This window comes from Squalius cephalus (genome assembly GCF_949319135.1).
Source record: "Squalius cephalus genome assembly, chromosome: 24".
Lineage (NCBI taxonomy): Eukaryota > Metazoa > Chordata > Actinopteri > Cypriniformes > Leuciscidae > Squalius > Squalius cephalus.
This window is the reverse complement of record NC_137145.1, coordinates 6,956,994-6,977,408: the sequence shown is the minus strand read 5'-3', so window position 1 is coordinate 6,977,408 and position 20,415 is coordinate 6,956,994. Positions and strand designations below refer to the sequence as shown.

At 39.7% G+C, this 20,415-nt stretch overlaps 2 protein-coding genes across 2 annotated transcripts; both read right to left on the bottom strand.

Annotated features, from left to right (window-relative positions):
• Nucleotides 1-4,040: 4,040 nt before the first annotated feature.
• Nucleotides 4,041-6,206, bottom strand: LOC307152828 (trace amine-associated receptor 13c-like; the record flags this gene model as incomplete). Its single annotated transcript, XM_079861773.1, has 2 exons — nt 4,041-4,147; nt 5,321-6,206. The coding sequence occupies 2 exons, from the start codon at nt 6,204-6,206 to the stop codon at nt 4,041-4,043; spliced, it is 993 nt and encodes a 330-aa protein (XP_079717899.1).
• Nucleotides 6,207-18,380: 12,174 nt separating this feature from the next.
• LOC307152077 (trace amine-associated receptor 13c-like) lies at nt 18,381-19,418 on the bottom strand (the record flags this gene model as incomplete). The annotated part of the gene is made up of 1 exon (XM_079860471.1): nt 18,381-19,418. Exon 1 carries the CDS (start codon nt 19,389-19,391, stop codon nt 18,381-18,383), a length of 1,011 nt encoding a protein of 336 aa, XP_079716597.1. The 5' UTR covers nt 19,392-19,418.
• Nucleotides 19,419-20,415: the final 997 nt, after the last annotated feature.

Here is a 20,415-nt window from a genome sequence, read left to right as displayed (position 1 = left end):
GTAGTGTGAACTAGTGGCATTGGTTCTATGTGGCCTAGTGGCTGTTGTTCTGTGTGGTTTGTTCTATGTGGCCTTTAGTGGCCTTGTGGCATATCATTCCCTTGTCCTGTATGAAAAAAATGGCCAGTGCTCTCGTGGCACTTAGCGGCATTGGTTCTATGTGGCCTAGTGGCCGTTGTTCTGTGTGGTTTGTTCTATGTGGCCTTGTGGCATATCATTGCCTTGTCCTGTATGTAAAAAATGCCCACTGCTCTTGTGGCCCTTAGCGGCATTGGTTCTATGTGGCCTAGTGGCCGTTGTCTGTGTGGCTAAGTGGCCTTGAGGCATTGTTGCCTTGCTAAAAAATGGCCATGCTGGTCTCGTAGGCCTTGCGGCCTTGGTTTCGTGTGGCCTTGCGACCATGTCCAGTCTTACTTTGTCTTCTGTTGGCATTAGAGACCGTGGTGGCTGATTGCCAGCCTTGTCTCTGTGGTCTACTACGGCCATGTGGCTGTTTGCGGCCTTGTCTCTGTGGTCTAGCAAGGCCATGTGGCCCAGCGTGTCATTGCTCTGTGCGGCTACTTTGGCCTGGTTCTGTGTGGCCCAGGGTGGCCTGGTTCTGTGTGGCCCAAGGTGGCCTGGCTCTGTGTGGTCTATTGCGGCCTTGTTTCTGTGTGGTATATAGTGGCCGGCTCTGTGTGGTCCATCACGGCCTTATCTCTGTGTGGTATATAGTGACCGGCTGTGTGTAGTCCATCACGATCTTGTCTCCATGTGGTCCATCGCGGCCTTGTCTCTGTGTGGTCTATAGTGGCCGGCTCTGTGTGGTCCATCGCGGCCTTGTCTGTGTGTGGTCTGTTATGGCCTTGTTCCGTATTGTCCGTAGTGGCCTTGGCTCTGTGTGGTCCATCGCGGCCTTGTCTCTGTGTGGTCTATAATGGCCTGGTTCTGTGTGGTCCATCGCGGCCTTGTCTGTGTGTGGTCTGTTATGGCTTTGTTCCGTGTGGTCCATCGTGGCCTTGCTCTGTGTGGTCTATCACGGCTTGTGTTTCCAATGGACTGTCTTTATGTAACTAAGCTAGCCTCATTCTCAGTTTTATGTTCACTATTCCCCAGCGCCTTGCTTCCCTTCAACTCGTTTCCTGTAGCTCAAACAATAGAGCATTGGAGATCATAACGCTAAGGTCATGGGTTCATTTTCTGGGGAAGCAAGAAATGATAAGACGTAAAGTGTGTCTTGAAATGTAATAAGTCGCTTTGGATGAAACCGTCAGCAATGGATAAATGTTTAAATGTGTATATACAGCAGCAGGAATATAAAAATGCGTAAATGCATGATACACGTCTTCACATAGTACCTTACAGGTTCACCGTTTCTCACTATGATGAAAGTGGCCCTCTTACTAATTAGCTATTAGCTGCTGTCATCATGATGTCACCCTGCTGTCTTCCTCCATGGCTCCTCCCTCCATCTACGCCGCCGTGGAGTGCAGCCCTGGTTTTGCACTGGGGCATCATCTACCTGCCTCTGCTCAAGGCCATCCCATGGATCCTTCCACTGTCATCACCACCCTGGACTCTTCTGTTCTGCCTCCTCCCGGTTATCCGTCCACCTCCAGAACTGCCTCCTGTATCCTCGGCCTGTTTCACCATCTCCTTATCCTCCACAGCTCCTTCTCTTTACGGCGCGAGGACGCGCCTTCCGGGAGGAGGTTCTGTCATGGTTCTGATAGTTTGGACTTTTTGTGTTTCACCACCTCCTGCCTGAGTTAGTCGTTTGTTGTCTTGGTCACTCATTATGTTCAGCTGTGCACTCATTATCTACCTCATTATTTACCTCGTTATTACGTGTACAAGTTCAGTTCTGTTGGTGTTTATTGTCGGGTATTGTCTATGTTACGTGTGTGTGAGTAGCTCTCTCTCTGTCTTGGATTTATGCCTGTGGATTAATTAAAGAGACTTTTGTCTACATCTTGTTTTTGTTGATCATCTACACAGAGCAGATGTGACAATATCGTGTCATAACCCCTGTACCACAATACATTTTTTATTGCCAGATTATTGCCGATACACATCCCTATGAAACAGTAGTAATATATTGTTTATTAGCACTTCTGTTTTATACTGCGTCTCAAACTCAGTGTTGGACACAGTACTATCCAACCTCTATTTGTGGACATGATACTTCGGCATTATCTGTGCAAACTACCGCTTTTTTATATATTTGAATTCTGAAACAGCAAGCACAACAAAGGTTTGCCTGGACTCCTCCATCTTAGTTTTCTGACCTGTTTACTGGAACGTGGTCAACTCCGGTGTGACGTCATTCCCAGCTCAACATCCCTCTTTTGAGGTAAATGGAATGCAGCATTAAAGTGACAGCAGCCTAATAAACCTGCTGTCTATTATTAATGATAATCAAATAGTAAAAGACAAAGACAAAATCACTCACTGCTCTTGACTGAATAACTTTTGTAGCTTTAATAATGATTAATCCTTGATAAATACATTACAAAAACGATGAAAACAATTACTTTTTTGAGACACACTGATAAAACTTATTTTGTGGTGTAGTAAATACTACAGAAAAAAACAACGTCATTTACATGAAAATTTATTTCAGGCAATAATTTAAAAAACGTAATTATATATTAGTACTCAATTCAAGCGTGTAGAAATGAAAGTGTAAATATCAACATTATAAAATTAAGTAAAATTACTCAACTTTCCTGATACTGGTGTTCCCATCATGCACTGGACCTTGAATAATTAATTTGGTTGATTTTTCACTGTTTTCCAGCTGTATTTATTGCTGTTTTATCATTGCTTTTGTTGTTAGGATTAGTAACTTGACATTTTGTGACATTTGGAGTTCATTTTCTACTCAAAATGACAGATTCAAACACAAAAACGATCCATCAAATGTTACCGTCATTGTGTATTGTCTACCAAGTATTGAGGTCTCTGCGTTCACTATAATCAAAATATGTACTATGTAAATATGGTGTTTCACACAATATGTATTGTATTAATTACCTAGATGTTTCTAAGTAAAGCATATACGTTAAAAGTGTGGTTTAATTCAGTGTTATATTGTTTGAGTAAAATGTATTGCAAAGGAATTTTAAATTAAATAGATATTACTCAACCTTTAAGCCGTTTACTCATTTTCTTTGTTACTTTCACTTAACTCACTTAAGTTTACTTAATTCCATATGTGAAATTTACTTTAAAAATATGCATGGAAAAACTTGCCAGGTAAAAATATGAAGCAGCCAGTAGAAAAAAAAAAATCCTTAGCATTGAGCACTGCTATGTTAAAGGCACAGTTAAATGTGATATTTATTATTATTGGTTTATGTGAAGATTGTTTTTTTTAAGTTCACTTACATGTAAAAGTTATTATATTTTTTAAAGCCTATTAAATGTAACAGTTATGGCTTTCAAATACAGTGTAATTTTGAATGGTTATAATTAATGGCTAAACATGAGGGGGGGGGGGGGGGGAATCCATTTAATATAGACATTAGTATTGGTATCGTAGTGGTGATGATGGCCTTCATACTTAGTAAAATGATGCCATTAAACACCTATTTAAAATAAACTGTCTTTGAATCTACAATGTGTGTAATAATCTACAATTATGTTAGGCGTGATTAATCAGTATTAATAAGGAATATATGTGAGTAAATATTAATAAGGATTTATGATGTTTTTAACTGATATTTTAAAGCAGCAGTAAAATAAAGCATAGAAAATATTCAGATATGATGTCAATGTGCAAAGTCCAAGTTAGACATTTTTATATGGTGGATGAGATAACTGTAAAAAGCAGAAAAACTGTCCCAATTATTCCTAATGTCAGAGCTGATTTGCTCTTTTTTCCTTACAGAACCTTCTATTACAAATGTACCACCCTTCATCAGAGTTTATAACTTTCACTTGCTGATGTGCAACATAAAATATCCTAAAATACAAAGTAATAATCACTGTACAAGGAAACATAAGGGAATGAGATCCGTACCTCTCCAAGCAAAACTATTTAAAAAATTATAAATCGATCATTTATCGTCTGGGAAAAGACTGAAGTGCTCTGATGATGGATTCAAGATTTTTAGAGTAACAATGTGTTTAGCTGATATTCTAAACCATTTATAAAACATTAGGGCTGTCAAAGTTAGCGCGTTAATAACGCGTTAACGCAAAATCATATTAACGGCACTAATTTTTTTAACGCGCGATTAACGCAGCGCGTATTTTCGGTTTGACCCGTGGCCCAACCCCAGTTGGAGAAATGGAGATACAGTGTTGCCAACTTAGCGACATTGCAGACCCCTTTAGCGATTTTTTCCCTTCAACAAAGCGTTATTTAGAACGCTTATTTAGTTTAGTTTCTGAGTAAAAAACTAAACCTTATTTAGTTTCTGAGAATCGCCGGTAGGCTGCTCTTCCAGCACGTGCGCGCACCTCTCGCTCTCTCTCGCTCTCTCTCGCTCTCTCTCTCTCTCTCTCTCTCTCTCTCTCTCTCTCTCTCTCTCTCTCTCTCTGCGTCTCGCGCGGAGGAGCAGCGCTTTATTCAGTTAAGCACAGATATTATGTTGCTTCTCTAATTTTACAAGTATAGCCGAAATCAGAGCACAGATATAGTCTTTATCTTATGTGAATTTGATTTCACCAGACGACGGCTCGATTATCAGAATTTTTGTGCAGATTAACTTAACATTTTGGAAGGGAGAGCTGGTTATGTTTATTGGGTCGCGTTTCAGTCACAATTTCAAATTCATTCCGTTGTTTGACAACAGAAACAGTAAAATATACCAATGAAAACAGTTTTATTGAGAATTTAGCTTCATCAAAATTGGCACAGAGAGAGACAAACTATGTAATAGGCTAATAAATAACAAATGTACATTTAGCATTTTCAGAAGAGCTGCCCTGTCATGCAAAAATCTAAACATGTTTGTGTTAGTAAATTGCTCAGTGCAAAGAAAGAGAAGTAATGGTAACCTGGCATTTTTTTTGTTCTTTCTACGTGTCTAATAGACATGAACGAGTTCTTTGAAAAACATCTATGACCTTTGAAACATGTCTCGTCTTTATGCTCTATATTGACTATGTTTTCAATAATAAACATAGGCTACATTTGCATAAAGCATCTATATGTATCCATGCCCACGTTGATTAGAGTATTACAAACTTGAAAAGTATTAATTTAAGGTACATTTAGAACAAATTAAAAAAAGTGTGATTAAATGCGATTAATCGCGAGTTAACTCATGACAATATGCGATTAATCGCGATTAAATTTTTTTATCGATTGACAGCCCTAAAAACAATGCATAAATAAGTGGATTCATACAAGAATTCATGTACATAATCCAGCATGTTACATTAAGTTCAACTGAGTCTGTAAACTCATTTCCTTCAATAAGAGTGGCAATATAGTATGGTATCCAACACATGAAGAAAACTGCAACAACAATCCCCAGAGTTTTTCCTGCCTTTCTTTGTGACCTACTGACACCTGTGACAGAATTTACAACCTTGGCCTGATGCTTCGCAACACAGAAGATTTTCATATATATAGACATGATTACAGAAGAAGGGGCAACAAAAGTGACTATGAGATCTGTGATAAAATGTTCAAAATTAAAAGAAACTGTACAGTCTCCATAACACCTGTTATGTGTCTCTGGATAAAACATAGTATTGTGTAATATAATGACAGAATATATGCCACAACACAGCCAGTTTATAATAATGCAAAAAATAACTTTATCAGTTGTGACCCTTACTGTGTATCTCAAAGGGTCACTCACAGCAATGTAACGGTCTACAGATATAAAAAATAAATTACCAAGAGATGCCGTAACAACCATAAATATAATAAATGAAAATAAAGAACAAAATGTCTCTCCAAAGTACCAGCATGATTCTATAAATCTGATGCCCATTAAAGGTATAACAATCAGTCCCACAATCAGGTCAGCCACAGCCAGAGAGAGAATGAGCAGGTTGGTTGGAGTGTGAAGTTTCTTGAAGTGAGAGATGGAGATGATCACCAGCAGGTTCAGAAACACAGTGAATACTGACAATAAAGAAATGAAAACATACAAAACAACATACTCCACTTCAGGTTTGATATTTTTGAAACATGACAAATTGTTGTCTGGAAAGCAATACTGTATTTTTTGGCTGTTGTCCTCCATGATTATTGTGTCAAACATTTCCACAATTAAAATATCCTTATATGTAGTCTGGGACTGTGTACCCCCTTCTGCATCAAAAGACCACGTTGAAGCTGTGGTACAATGTTCAAACTCTCAGTTCGGCTTTCTGCCTTCCTTTACTGACTAAACTCTGATTTAAATATACAAAAAACAGAGACATCCAATGAAATGTGAGGTTTGATTATGCTGCATTAATCCCACCTACTATTTAAATATTCAAAGCATGCAATGAGGAATTGGATGATGTGTATAATATTGTGAATGTGCAAAATGGTGAATGTGTAAAGCTTTAAATGGGCTCCCACATTTTTATCTTTTTGACCTTCTGGAAATAAATACACCTGTCAAACATCTAAGGTCTTTGGATCAAAGACTTTTATTGGTCCAAATGTCTTGACTGAAGACTAGGGGTGATCAGCTTTTTTTTTTTTTGTCCCAAACTGTGGATCAGTCTACCAAGTAGAGATGCACAATATTTCGGCCACCATATCGGTATCAGCCGATACGTTCATTTTTAATGTTATCGTTGTCGACCCAATAATAAAATTTGCGGATAAATTCAAGCCGATAAGTAATGGATTATGTCCTTCAGCTGAGACACTTCAGATGTGCACTCGGCATGATGATTTCAAATGGCTTGAAATATGATTGGAATCACTTCGAAAAGGAAAATACAATTAAGTGCAGTAAAAGAATGATGAGAATTCTTTTTACGCCCATTTTAGCAAGTTGTTAGAGTGCATCCACAACGGAGTTATACCTTCATGACAATAAGTTTTGTTTATTTGCAGCTTTTTGTTTTGTGCAATTGTAAGTTGTAATGTTTATTTTGTGTATATATATATATGTATCTGATTTATCTCATATAGGATGCTTTTGGTTAAGAATTAACATGGTAGAACAGCGCACCGGTGATCATTGTTTCAGCACATGCAGCTCAAACAGCAATGCACAAATTAATAACTATTGGGACTTTCACATTGCATAACGTTATAATGAGAACACTATAATAAAACGTTGTGAATTCGTTGGTTTTAGTTGTCACGTTTAAGCACGTTGTTACGCAAAGAGTCCATCAAAAACAGGAATTGCATGTTCTTACTAGCACGTAACTTAGTTCAAGTTCACTTTGTAATATTATGTTTATGTTGTATAAATATCTGATTAATCTCATAGGTTGCGTTTTGAGTTAAATAACCCTTAAAGTGCTTCAGTTCAGCTCAAACAGCATTGCTGTTATTTGAAACAGTAATTTTAGATGTTTCTTTTTCAAAAACATTGATGCATTATTAATAATAACTAGCACTTTTATTACTGATAAAGTAATAGTACTTTTAGCAAGTAATTCTAGACATCCATGCATTTTCAAAGCCATGATGTGAATTTTGATTAATCACAATGTAAATGTGTAGTCTTCAGGGACTTTTTTTTAGAGAGTGATTTGGTTTGCTTTAATCTGCAAAAAATGTGATGTGGTGTGATGGGGAAAAGTCGCTTTGCTGGTAAAGGATGGAAGTTAAGAGAAAATATTTTTTGGTCATGCTAGGGTCACTTCAGAGATAATTTTTAAGTTAAGTGAAAGACTTCTCAGGTCTGTATGTATATATATACTGTATATATATATATATATATATATATATTCGTGCAGCCCTACTCACATCACATTAAAGAAACACCTGCATATATCATGTTGCATTAATTCTGCATAACGTTACAATGAGATATAATTTATATACGTTACAATTTATATATATATATATATATATATATATATATATATATATATATATACATACATTTAATTACAATTATCTCACCTAAATGTTTGCTGACTCATTGTATTTGTGTTATTCAATTTACAATGGGTAATATTGTTGCTCAAGAGGTTTCACAACACAAGGTAGCTTGATTTATATCTTTGAATTAAATTTTAAAAAGTAATACAAATAAATACAATAGAATAAAGATTCCTTACCATTAAAGCTATATTTTGTTTGTTTTATCAACACTAAATTGCAAATAGATGTTGAGATAAGCAGTCCCATGATTATCATAAACAGATCACAAAAAGTGTCTCCCAAGTACCAACATGTCTCAATCAGCTTTATGGCATCCACAGGCATAACAATAAGTCCGACAAGTAGGTCGGCCACAGCCAGAGAGAGAATAATCAGGTTCCCTTTCGAGATGTATCTCGTATTGCGTAAGTTAGCTTACGCTATGGGAAAACTCCTTTTCTCGAGAATATTGAAGCCAAATCATGCAGGTGCACAGCATACACAGATGAACGGCGAGAGCGGTCATTGGCTGTGCTACGGCAACTGCACGAACCTATGGCGAGGCGGCTCAGACGCGCAAACCAATCAGGGCACTTCGCGCCACCGACACGTCAGAACCCACCAGAATGGGCGTGGCCTACGACTATAAAAGTGCCCATTCTCCACCTAGGACCTCAGATTTTATCTCCTTCAGCGAACTCACCACTTCGCTGATTTCTGGATAAGAAGCCGCCGCCGAAAAGCTTCAGCGGAACAAGCCACCTGCATTGCAGTTCTGAGGATGCCGGCTTTCCTGGTTTTTCAACTGGACTCCGCCTTCAGCCACTGTTCTGCTGTGCCATCCGGTGCGCTATATATCCTTTTAATGCATTAGTGTTTTTGCCATTATGTCATACTTTTTCTAAAAGAGCAAATTTGAGGCATTGTTGCAAATGCCTCAAACCACCTGCCCTCTAGAGGCCCTCTCTTCGGCGGAGACCATCACATCCTCTGCGCTTCCTGTCTGGGCCATTACCACGCGGAAACTGCACTAGTTAAGGTGAGAGTGACAAGATGGATCTCCCCACCCTGCGGGCACGACTGGCTGATTTTGCATATGACAACCCCGCTTCCCTCTCTCTCTCCCTTTGCTTGAGCCACGCAAAAGAAGTGCCACGCACAAAGGATGTCAGAGCGGACAGACACGAGCAAAGTTCCATGCCCGCAGCTAGCTCTCTTTACGTTCAAGAGAGCTGCCCCATTCGCACATCATGCAGAGCCCTCTCAAGCTCTCTGCATGACCTAGACGGACACTGTGAGTGAGTTTTCAAAACTGCGTCACTCACCGGCGAAAGAAAGAAAGAGAGTGTTTTAGTCCCGCCGAGGCCAGACCAACCTCCATTTCTCACACATTTCCCAGTCCTCTCTTTAGTTCGGGCGGATGCTGATGATCCTGCTCTCTTCACTGCATCAGATGATGCTGCTCTCTTCACTGAGCTCGCGGCCAGCTTTCTTAGGTACAGAAAGCGACCCCGCCCCTCACGCCCTCCCGTTCACACGACGGGGTTTGAGTATTGATGAGCGATCAAAAACAGATGAGCCCACGCTGGCCCTGCCCCCGCGTGACTCACATTTTACAGAGACAGACTTTATTCTCCTGTGCTTATTCACACCCCTTCTGTGGCTCAGTGGTGGAATCTGAGTCTTTCGCGCCAAAGACCCGAGTTCGAATCTTGGCTGAGCTGAATCTTTTTACCAAAGCGAACGAGCTCACGCTGGCCCCGCCCCCGCGTGACTCATTCTCTTCGGCAGCGTCCAAAGACGGGGTTGGTCGGGCTCAACTTTGACCCCGCCTCCCATCTAATCCCAGCATAAGTGCTTAGTCATGTTAAAGAGCCATCTCTGGCTTCCTACAATGGGTAATTGCTAATCCTCTTTAGCTCAAGCTGAAGGTATTGAAAATGCAGGTTTGAGTCTACTGTAATGTATGCTCCCCTGCAAACATACGCTGTTTCAACAGCGACTCTAATGAAGAAAGAGTGCTTTCTAGCATTTTCCGGCACTGGAGGTATAATAAATGTAGGTTGTATGCCCACATTAGGGTACGCACGCCTGCACATAAGCACTAAGAATCTCAAACATTCTCCAGTCCCCTCTTCTCAGGCAGCTGGAATTGTCGATATTGCATTCAATGGGCCTGTTACAAAATACGCTCACCTGCAAACAGACGCCGTTTTTACGGCTACGCAAACAAACAACAAAAAGAGCTCTTTTCTGTCTGTCTCATATATAGGTCACATGCCCACTACAAAATACGCACCCCTACACACAAGCACCTTACCCACAGTTTCAAACTTTCCCCCAGCTAATGCTGGAAGTTTAATAAATGTAGTGAGTGTGCTTACTGTGAAGTATGTACCCCTACACACAAGCACTGTGGCCACAGTTTCAAACTTTCCCCCAGCTCACGCTGGAAGTTTAATAAATGTAGCGCGCGTGCCTACTGTGAAGTATGCACCCCTACACACAAACACTACCAACACTGTATTAACTCTCCCCCCAGCCAGTGCGGGAGAGACAATAAATGTAGATTGTGCACCCACTGTAAAGTACGCACCCCTACACATAAAAACTGTTCCCACATCAGTTTTCCCTCTAGCTCACGCTGGAGACGTGATAACGGGTGTGCCCACTGTAAAGGGGCGTTCTTCGCACCGAGGTGCTAAAACTGTTAAAAAAGGGAGTTGTCGAACCAGTTTCCCCCTCACAAAGCGAGTCGGGCTTTTACAATCGCTACTTCCTCATTCCGAAAAAGGATGGCGGCCTCCGGCCCATCCTAGATCTCAGACACCTGAACAAGGCACTGATGACGCGTCCATTCAGGATGCTGACAACCAAGCAGATCTTCGCGCAAATTCGCCCAGGCGATTGGTTTTTCTCTGTGGATCTGAAATATGCTTATTTTCACATCCAAAAATCGCCTCATCACAGGCCAATTCTGAGATTCGCCTTCGAGTAGCAGGCTTACCAGTACACAGTACTACCGTTCGGCCTATCGCTAGCACCTCGTACATTTACGAAGTGTATGGACGCAGCACTTACTCCCCTGAGACAGCGGGGAGTGCGAGTGTTAAACTACCTCGACGATTGGGTGATTATAGCTCATTCGGAGGCGTAGTTAATAACTCACAGATCCTGGCTCCTCAGCCATCTAGAATGACTGGGTCTCAGGATCAACATTTCCAAAAGCACACTGTCTCCCAGCCAGAATATTTCCTTACCTGGGTATAGTGATAGACTCTATACGAATGAAAGCGTGCCTTACACCAGAGCGTGCGCTCTCCATTCAATGCCTAGCGGTGTCTTTCAGAGCGGGCGCTCGCGCTCCTCTCAAAAGATTTCAGAGGATGTTGGGTCTCATGGCCTCAGCATCACCGGGACTCCAGCTAGGACTACTGCGCATACGTCCTCTCCAGCACTGGCTAAAACACTGTGTACCAGCTCACGTATGGCTATCTGGCCACTTACTAATCAGAGCAAGTCACGGCTGCATCAAAGCCCTGGCTCCCTGGAAAGCGACCGACTGGTACCAGTCTGGCGTGAGTTTGGGTGTGGTTTCAAAGAGAAAAAGTGATCTCGACAGATGCCTCCAACCTAGGTTGGGGGGTCCTTTACGAGGGTAGGCCCGTCTCTGGCCTATGGTCAAGCCCAGAGAAGCGCCTACATATAAACTGTCTAGAGATGAGAGCGGTCGCTCTATCACTGAAAGCTTTTCTCCCAAATCTAAAAGGCCACCACGTCCTGGTCAGAATGGACAACATGGCATTGGTGTCTTAAATAAATCGCCAGGGCGGTCTCAGGTCAAACAACCTGCAAGCCATGGCCAGGAGTCTCATTCTACGGGCTCAGCACAACCTGCGCTCGCTGAGGGCAACGCATGTGCCAGGCATTCTGAACCAGGGTGCAGATATGCTGTCCAGAGACAAGGTTCCCCCGTGGGAATGGTCTCTCCACCCTCAGACGGTTCAGCTAATATGGAGCATCTTCAGCAAGGTAGAGGTCGACCTCTTAGCCTCAGAAGACAAAGCTCTTTGTATTGTTATTGTTGGTATTATTATTATTATTATTATTATTATTATCATTACTACTGTAACTATTATTGATATCCCTGTTGCCGTCACCGCAAAGTGTTATCATCATCTCCATCTTTAGCATTACTATCTTTTGCATTACTATTATTATTATTGTTTTTTTATTATACTATTGTTGTTGTTATTATTATTATTATTATTGTTGTTATGGTTATTATATTATTATTGATATAACTATTGCAATTGTACTGTCAATACAAAATATTATCATCATCACCATATTTAGTATTACTATTATTACTGATATAAATGTTGTGGTTGTTATTATTATTATTGTTATTATTGATTTTATCAATATCAATATCATTTTTTGTGTGTGTTAGTATGAGTACCAATACTGTTATTGTTATTATCACTATTATCTATTACAATGTTATATATTATTATTATTATTGATATTACTATTGCCGTCAACACAACTTATCACCATCCTTAGTATCATTATTGTATTATTACTGTTACTGTTATCACTGATATTACTGTTACCGTCACCACAAAATATTATCATTATTATTATTATACATACTATTACTATTTAAATACTTCTACTGTGACTATTATTATTTGTCGTTGCTGCTTTTTTTCCCCCTTGCTGTTATGATTACTGCTGTTTTATTGTTGTTTTTGTGTTCTGTTGTTGTGTTCTGTGTTCACCTTATGTATAATAAAAAAAAAAAATTAAAAAAAGAAGAAGACAAAGCTCTTTGCCGAACATTTTTTTCTCAAAGAACAGGGACGCGCTTGCCCACGAATGGCCGAGCTGGCCGCTATGTGCATTTCCTCCTGTCACGATGCTATCACAGGTCATCGAACGGATCAGGGAAAGCAAGTGTGTAGTGCTACTAATAGCCCCTCTCTGGAAGACCCAGTTATGGTTCTCCGAGTTGACACAACTGCTGAAAACAGCCCCATGGCCAATTCCGCTGAGGAGAGATCTCCTCTCGCAGGTGAAGAGGAAAATCTGGTATCCCCGTCCTGACTTTTGGGCCCTTCGTGTATGGCCCCTCAACGGGTACCCGGGTGTCTCCCGGATAGGGTGCTAAAAAACCATCACTGAAGCTAGAGCGTCCTCAACTAGGCGCCTCTACGCTCAGAAATGGGTGGTGTTCTCTGGCTGGTGCGCAGCATGGAGCCTGGACCCCTACTCATGCAAAGTACCAAGTATACTCGCCTTTTTACAAGAGCTTATGGACGCGGGTCATACCCCCTCCACGCTCAAAGTATATGTGGCGGCCATAACAGCATCTCACACTCTTGTGGCCGGACAATCACTAGGAAGAAACGGCCTCGTCGTCCGCTTCCTTAAAGGGGCAAGGAGGCTGAATCCTCCGCAACCCCCCTCTGTGCCTATCTGGGACCTCTCCACGGTCCTGGAAGCATTGAAGGGTGCCCCATTTGAGGCACTTCAATCTGCAAACCTGAAGCACCTCTCACTCAAAACCGCTCTTTTACTGGCGCTCGCTTCAGTAAAAAGAGTAGGTGATTTACACGCGCTGTCAGCGAGCGCATCCTGCCTTGAATTTGGGCCTAACGACTCCAGAGCCGTCCTTAAGCCATGGCATGGTTATATTCTTAAAGTGCTCTCGACTCCATTCAGAGCACAGGTTATTTCCCTAGCAGCTCTTTACTCACCAGAGGACGAAAGAGACGCGAATTTACTCTGTCCCGTTAGGGCTCTCAGAGTTTATCTAGAGCGTTCTGCCTCATTCAGAATAGCTTTTCATATGCTTTGGCGGCCGCACAAGGGGCTCGCCGTGTCAAAGCAGAGATTTGTATCTCTGCTGAGATATATATATATATACATTATAAGAGTTTGGCCCTCATTAGGCCCATTCCTTGTTTTTCTCTATATGAAGCCAGTCACTGACTGTTTTTTTGGGTTCATACTTTACTCTTTGACAGCCTCAGGCATCTTGCCTCGGGTTAACGTATGGAGCGAAGTTAAGCATGCATGGCTTTTTGAAGGGGGTTCCCATAGCGTAAGCTAACTTACGTAATGCAAGAGACCTCTCGAAAGGGAACGTCTCCGTTACTAACGTAACCTCGGTTCCCTGAGATGAGGGAACAAGTATTGCGTAACCTGCCGTGCTTTTGTACTTTGATCAGGGGATCACTTCAGTCGATTAACCCTTTCGCACGTACGATCACACCGGTGTGATCAGTCTAGGCTGGTCCCTGGAGCGTACGATCACACCTGTGTGATTAGAACGGTCAGTGCATCACGTGATCAACTGCTAAATTCAAATGTGCTTTTGCGCGTTAGCTGGCGCTGAGCCAGAGACAGGCGTGTTCAGAGCTGTCATATATCACAACTTTTCAGTGTTTTCAACCACATAATGTTTATTTTAGGTTTCAGACATATAAATTCACATAAGTATTAAAAAAAACAATACATTTATAGTTTGTAAAATACACACTTATGTCTATGGAAGAGGCAATAATAATCATTTCCATTATAATTACGTTTTATTCAGATACACATTGTGTAAGTAACTTTAAAGTTTACTCTATTCATCTCCCAGTTCACCAGCCACTTACTTTTATGTATTTCAGGAGAAGTGGATGAATTCACGTGTTGTAAATAAATCCAACAGATCCGATTCTCTGAACTGCGTCTGCGGCACAAACTAACTTGGCGGCGCCCATCGCGCATACAGCTCAACTAACGTGATCGTTATAAAGGTGTTTAAACAACAAAACACTTCCACTTGCATATATTTGACAATCGGAATATCAGATATTTCATCCAATAGCTAACAAATTTGTGAATATTTTGAATTAAAAAGGAAAACTGACGTAAAAGCAGATCATCATTCATTCAGCGCTGTTGTTGCTGCGGTATGTCACGTGACAAGCAATGACGCGTCACCATGGAAACCATAAAGTGACAAGTTCTAAATAACAGTCACCTTTAAAAACTCACACTGGGGGGTCAGCCAGAATATTTTAAACTTACGTGTGAAAGGGTTAAACCTGAGGTCCTAGGCGGAGAATGGGCACTTTTATAGTCGTAGGCCACGCCCATTCTGGCGGGCTCTGATGTGCGGGGCGCAAAGTGTCCTGATTGGTTCACGCGTCTGAGCCGCCTCGCCATAGGTTCGTGCAGTTGCAGCAGCACAGCCAATGACTGCTCTCGCCTTTCATCTGTGTTTGCTGTGCACCTGCATGGCGTTTTAATGATTTGGCTTCAATATTCTCGAGAAAAGGAGTTTTCCCATAGCGTAAGCTAACTTGTGCAATACTCGTTCCCTCATCTCAGGGAACCGAGGTTACGTTAGTAACCAAGACGTTTGTTGGAATGTGAAGTTTCTTGAAGTGAGAGATGGAGATGATCACCAGCAGGTTCAGAAATACAGTCCAATCTGACAGCAATGAAAAAAACACACACATGATATTGTATTCATATTTAGAGCGTTTTCCCTTGATACATGAGTTGATGGCAGGAAAGCAGTATTGAGTCTCATGATCCTCTGTCTCATAGGCCATGAGTGAGTCTCCTGCTGTTAGGAGTTTGTTCTGCTCTCCTTACTGTCCTTTCATTTTACCCTCTACCGGCCACACTGACGCTGCATAATGACATAATTATTTTCTTGTAATAATCTTGTAATAAAGTTGTAATAAACTTTGACAGTGAAACTGCTGTCCATAAAAGACAAAAGAGAGACATGAAATTGTTTTTACACAATGCTATAACCAAACAATAGGTGTCAGTATGAAGTAAAAGAACATTTACTTTGTCACATCTGCTGTAGGTGTATCAGCACAGCAGTCATTTACATTTACATGCATTTGGCAGACACGTTTATCCAAAGCGACTTACATTGCATTTCGAGTGAGAAATTGCGCTGCACTGGCAGACGTTGCAGATAACCATGCGCTAAGTCAAAGAGAAGTTTATAACAGCACTTTGCATTATCTGTTCTTAAAACTGTCTCAAGTTAAAACTGAAAATCAAGCAAATATTTCCATTTTTCTGTCAAGAGTGGACGGGCCATCTGAAAGCTAAACTTACATGTACATGAACGAGCGCCACTGTGTGCATGCGCGCCACACAGACAGAGCGCAATAGCACTGTAATTCTGACTAAAATATACATATATTTTGCTAAAATATTTGTTTTTGAATATTTGTTGTTGTTGGTGAACATAAAATGTAGATAAGAATGTCAAACCTAAAAGTGTATTTTTATGATAGCAGTTTTGTTTTTATTTATTTTCTTTTTAAGTTTAGTGAATTTAACTTCTTTAAAAAGCATTATTTTGTTTTTAGATGTAATGTTACAATATTAGAATGTAATGTGATTTATGTTTGTTTTCATAGCCTTCAATATGAACATTGTTTGTCGCCAAGGTACCAACACGTTTCAGTTAGCTTGATGTTATTCACAGGTATGACAATAAGTCCAACAAGCAGGTCGGCCACAGCCTTAGAGAGAATAATCAGATTGGTTGGATTGTGAAGCTTTTTGAAGTGAGAGATGGAGATGATCACTAGCAGGTTCAGAAACACAGTCCATGCTGACAGCAATGAAAAAAAACACATATATGATATTGTATTCATATTTAGAGTGTTTTCCCTTGATACATGATGAGTTGATGGCAGGAAAGCAGTATTGAGTTTCATGATCCTCTGTCTCAAAGGCCATGAGTGAGTCTCCTCCTGTTAGGAGTTTGTTCTGCTATCCTTCCTTACTATCCTTTCATTTATACAGTGTGTGGATCAGACCAACTAATCCTCTAGCGGCCACACTGATGCTGCATAATGACAATTATTTTCTTTTAATAATCTCAACTTTGGCAGTGAAATTGCTGTTCATTAGAGACAAATGAGAGACATGAAATTGTTTTTACACAATGCTATTTCCACACCAATAGATGTCAGTATAAAGTAAAATAATATTTACTTTGTCACATCGTCTGTAAGTGTATCAGCAGTCACAAACAAAATACACATACTACAATGGGGACTTGTGTGTGTATACAGTATGTGTGTGTGTGTGTGTGTGTATGTATATATATATATATATATATATATATATGATTAAAAATATGATTAAAAATTATTACAAGAAATAAACACATTTAAATAAATGGCTTAAAATTAAGTATAGTATGTTGGTCTTTAACCCTCTATTGCACGCATTATTAATTAGACATTGTAAAAAATGTTTTGCATGTTTTTATTACTTAACATGAGCTAAATAACAGATATATATAAAAAAAATCTAAAAAAAAGTTTAAAGGGGGGTCGTTGGTAAATTGTTGCCATATGGCAACAATATGCAATCGTGGAAAGTACCATAAAAAAAAAAAAAATAAAAAAAAAAAACTAATTTTATTTAAAACAAGACTCAACAAATCCATCTCATACTTAGTGAAATGTTTAAACAAACATTTATACAGTAAAAACATTATATAATTTCAACAGTTATCTGAAATGTCTGGTAATAATAACCAGGAACCTGGAACCTGTCTCACTAAAATACACTATTCATTCGTTTCATTTCATTTAGTCATTTTTTTTTTTGCTGTTTCATTTCATTTAATTCTCTTCATGACTTGTGAAAGTCAGTGAAGCAGAGGAAAACTAAACACTTGGAGCACTTGCTTCTTACAATGCCCTTGCATCCTGGCATTTTGCATCTGCCCTTCTCAGATGCATGCAAGGGCCAGTGGTCTGTGCGGTCTCTGCGGACAGGATCTGGCGGGACAAAGCTTTGGGGCCCTCTTTTATTTTTCCCCACCACAACAGCTTGTTGAAGGTCTAATGTTTTTACCTTTAAAATATAAGCAAAAGTTGTAAACATAGTCTCAGAGTAGTTTCATGCTATGTAAGTCAATGGGACTCCATTAGGTTGAATGCACCAGGACGTTTCCATATTTGGCATATGGCAACAAATGTATTTTAGCATATTACAAAAAACTTATAAAATCAAAACTGAATTTAATGTTAAAAAATTTAAGTTTACTTACCCCAGATACTGATTTAATCTTTTTATTTGATGAAAATTTTCCAAAATTCTGAATAAAAGGCTATCTTCAGGAGCCCCAGACAGTGATGTTTGCATGTCAATGTCCATGAGCAAAAAGGACTGGCAAACAGGATATCCTGGTCATGTGACCTCATAAATTGTATTTTCTTAAAAGTTAAAGCCCCCTTTTCACAACTAACTGTAAAAACATAGATTTTATATCACAGCTTTAAAAAAAATTAAGATAAAGTAATTGTTGCCATATGGCAACGCTATGCAATAGAGGGTTAAATTATTCATAATCTGTATAAAGGTCTATGAGAGAGGAAGATGGCTCCAATATTTTAAGATTTAAGATGTGTTTAACTGATATTTTAAACCAGCGGTAAAATAAAGCATAGATAAGAGGATTCAGACTTGAGTTAACATACAAAATCCATATTAGAAATGTCACCGTGGCAGAAGAGATTATAGTCCCTGTTACATACAATACATAGTATGGAATATAGCACAGCAGATAAACTGTCACAATGATTCCTAATGTCATTGCAGCCTTTCTCTCAGATTTCCTCCTCACAGAACCTTCCATTACACATTTTCCACCCTTTATCAGAGAGTTTAAAAGTTTCACTTGCTGATGTGCAACATAAAATATCCTTAAATATAAAATTATAATAAGGGCACAAGGAAACAATAATGAAAACAACAGGTCTGTGTATGTCAATGAAAAACTGATTACTAAATAACACTTTCCATAGCACACATCTGGTCTTTGGGAACTTTCAAAATATCTGCCACTAATTAAATAGCCAATATTGTAGGTAGAGGAGAAAAACCAGCAGACACAGATGCTTATTAAAGTTTTAGTTGTGGTGATTTTCTGTGGGTACTGTAAAGGGTGACACACAGCCACATAACGATCAACAGCAATTAAAACTAAATTACACATAGATGTTGAGATAAGCAGTCCCATGATTATCATAAACAGATCACAAAAAGTGTCTCCAAAGTACCAGCACGTCTCAATCAGCTTGATGGCATCCACAGGCATAACAATAAGTCCAACAAGCAGGTCGGCCACAGCCAGAGAGAGAATAATCAGGTTTGTTGGAGTGTGAAGTTTCTTGAAGTGAGAGATGGAGATGATCACCAGCAGGTTCAGAAACACAGTCCATGCTGACAGCAATGAAAAAAACACATACATAATATTGTATTCATGTGTGGAGCGTTTCCCTTTGACACATGATGAGTTGATGGCAGGAAAGCAGTATTGAGTCTCATGATCCTCTGTCTTATAGGCCATGAGTGAGTCTCCTGCTGTTAGGAGTTTGTTCTGATCTCCTTAGTGTCCTTTCATTTATAAAGTGTCTGGATCAGACCGACTTACCCTCTACAGGCCACACTGACGCTGCATAATGACATAATTATTTTCAGTCCCACTTTATATTAAGTGGCTTTAAGTACTAAGTACTTACATGTACTTACATTGAAATTAATCATTTGATACAATGTACTTATTGTGTAACTACATGTTTTTACATTGTACTTACATTTGAAAAATTCCTGCATGTAATTACAGCTGTAATTAATTTATGTAATTACATTTGTAATTACACAGTTGACCCTTCCCTTACACCTTAAACCTACCCAATCCACCACACCTGTCCCTAACCTTACCCGTATCACACCTCAATAGCAGCAAAAGTGTTTTACAATACAACATGAACACAATAAGTACACTGTACTTATTTTTTTTGTGTAAGTACATAGTACTTAACGCCACTTAATATAAAGTGGGACCTTATTTTCTTTTAATAATCTCAACTTTAGCATTGAAACTGCTGTTCATAAGAGACAAAAGAGAGACATGAAATTGTTTTTACACAATGTTATAACCAAACAATAGGTGTCAGTATAAAGTAAAAGAACATTTACTTTGTCACATCTGCTGTAAGTGTATCAGCAGTCATTTACATTTATGCATTTGGCAGACAGGTTTATCCAAACCGACTTACATTGCATTTCAAGTGAGAAGTCACGCTGCACTGACAGACATTGCAGATAACTGTGCGCTAAGAGAAGTTTATAACAGCACTTTGCATTATCTGTTCTTAAAACTGTCTCAAGTTAAAACTGAAAATCAAGCAAATATTTATATTTTTCTGTCAAGAGTGGACGGGCCGTCTGAAAGCTAAACTTGCATGTACATGAACGAGCGCCACCGCGTGCATGCGCACCACACAGACAGAGCACAATAGAATATGAGCGCTGTAATTCTGACTAAAATATACATATATTTTGCTAAAATATTTGTTTTTGAATATGTG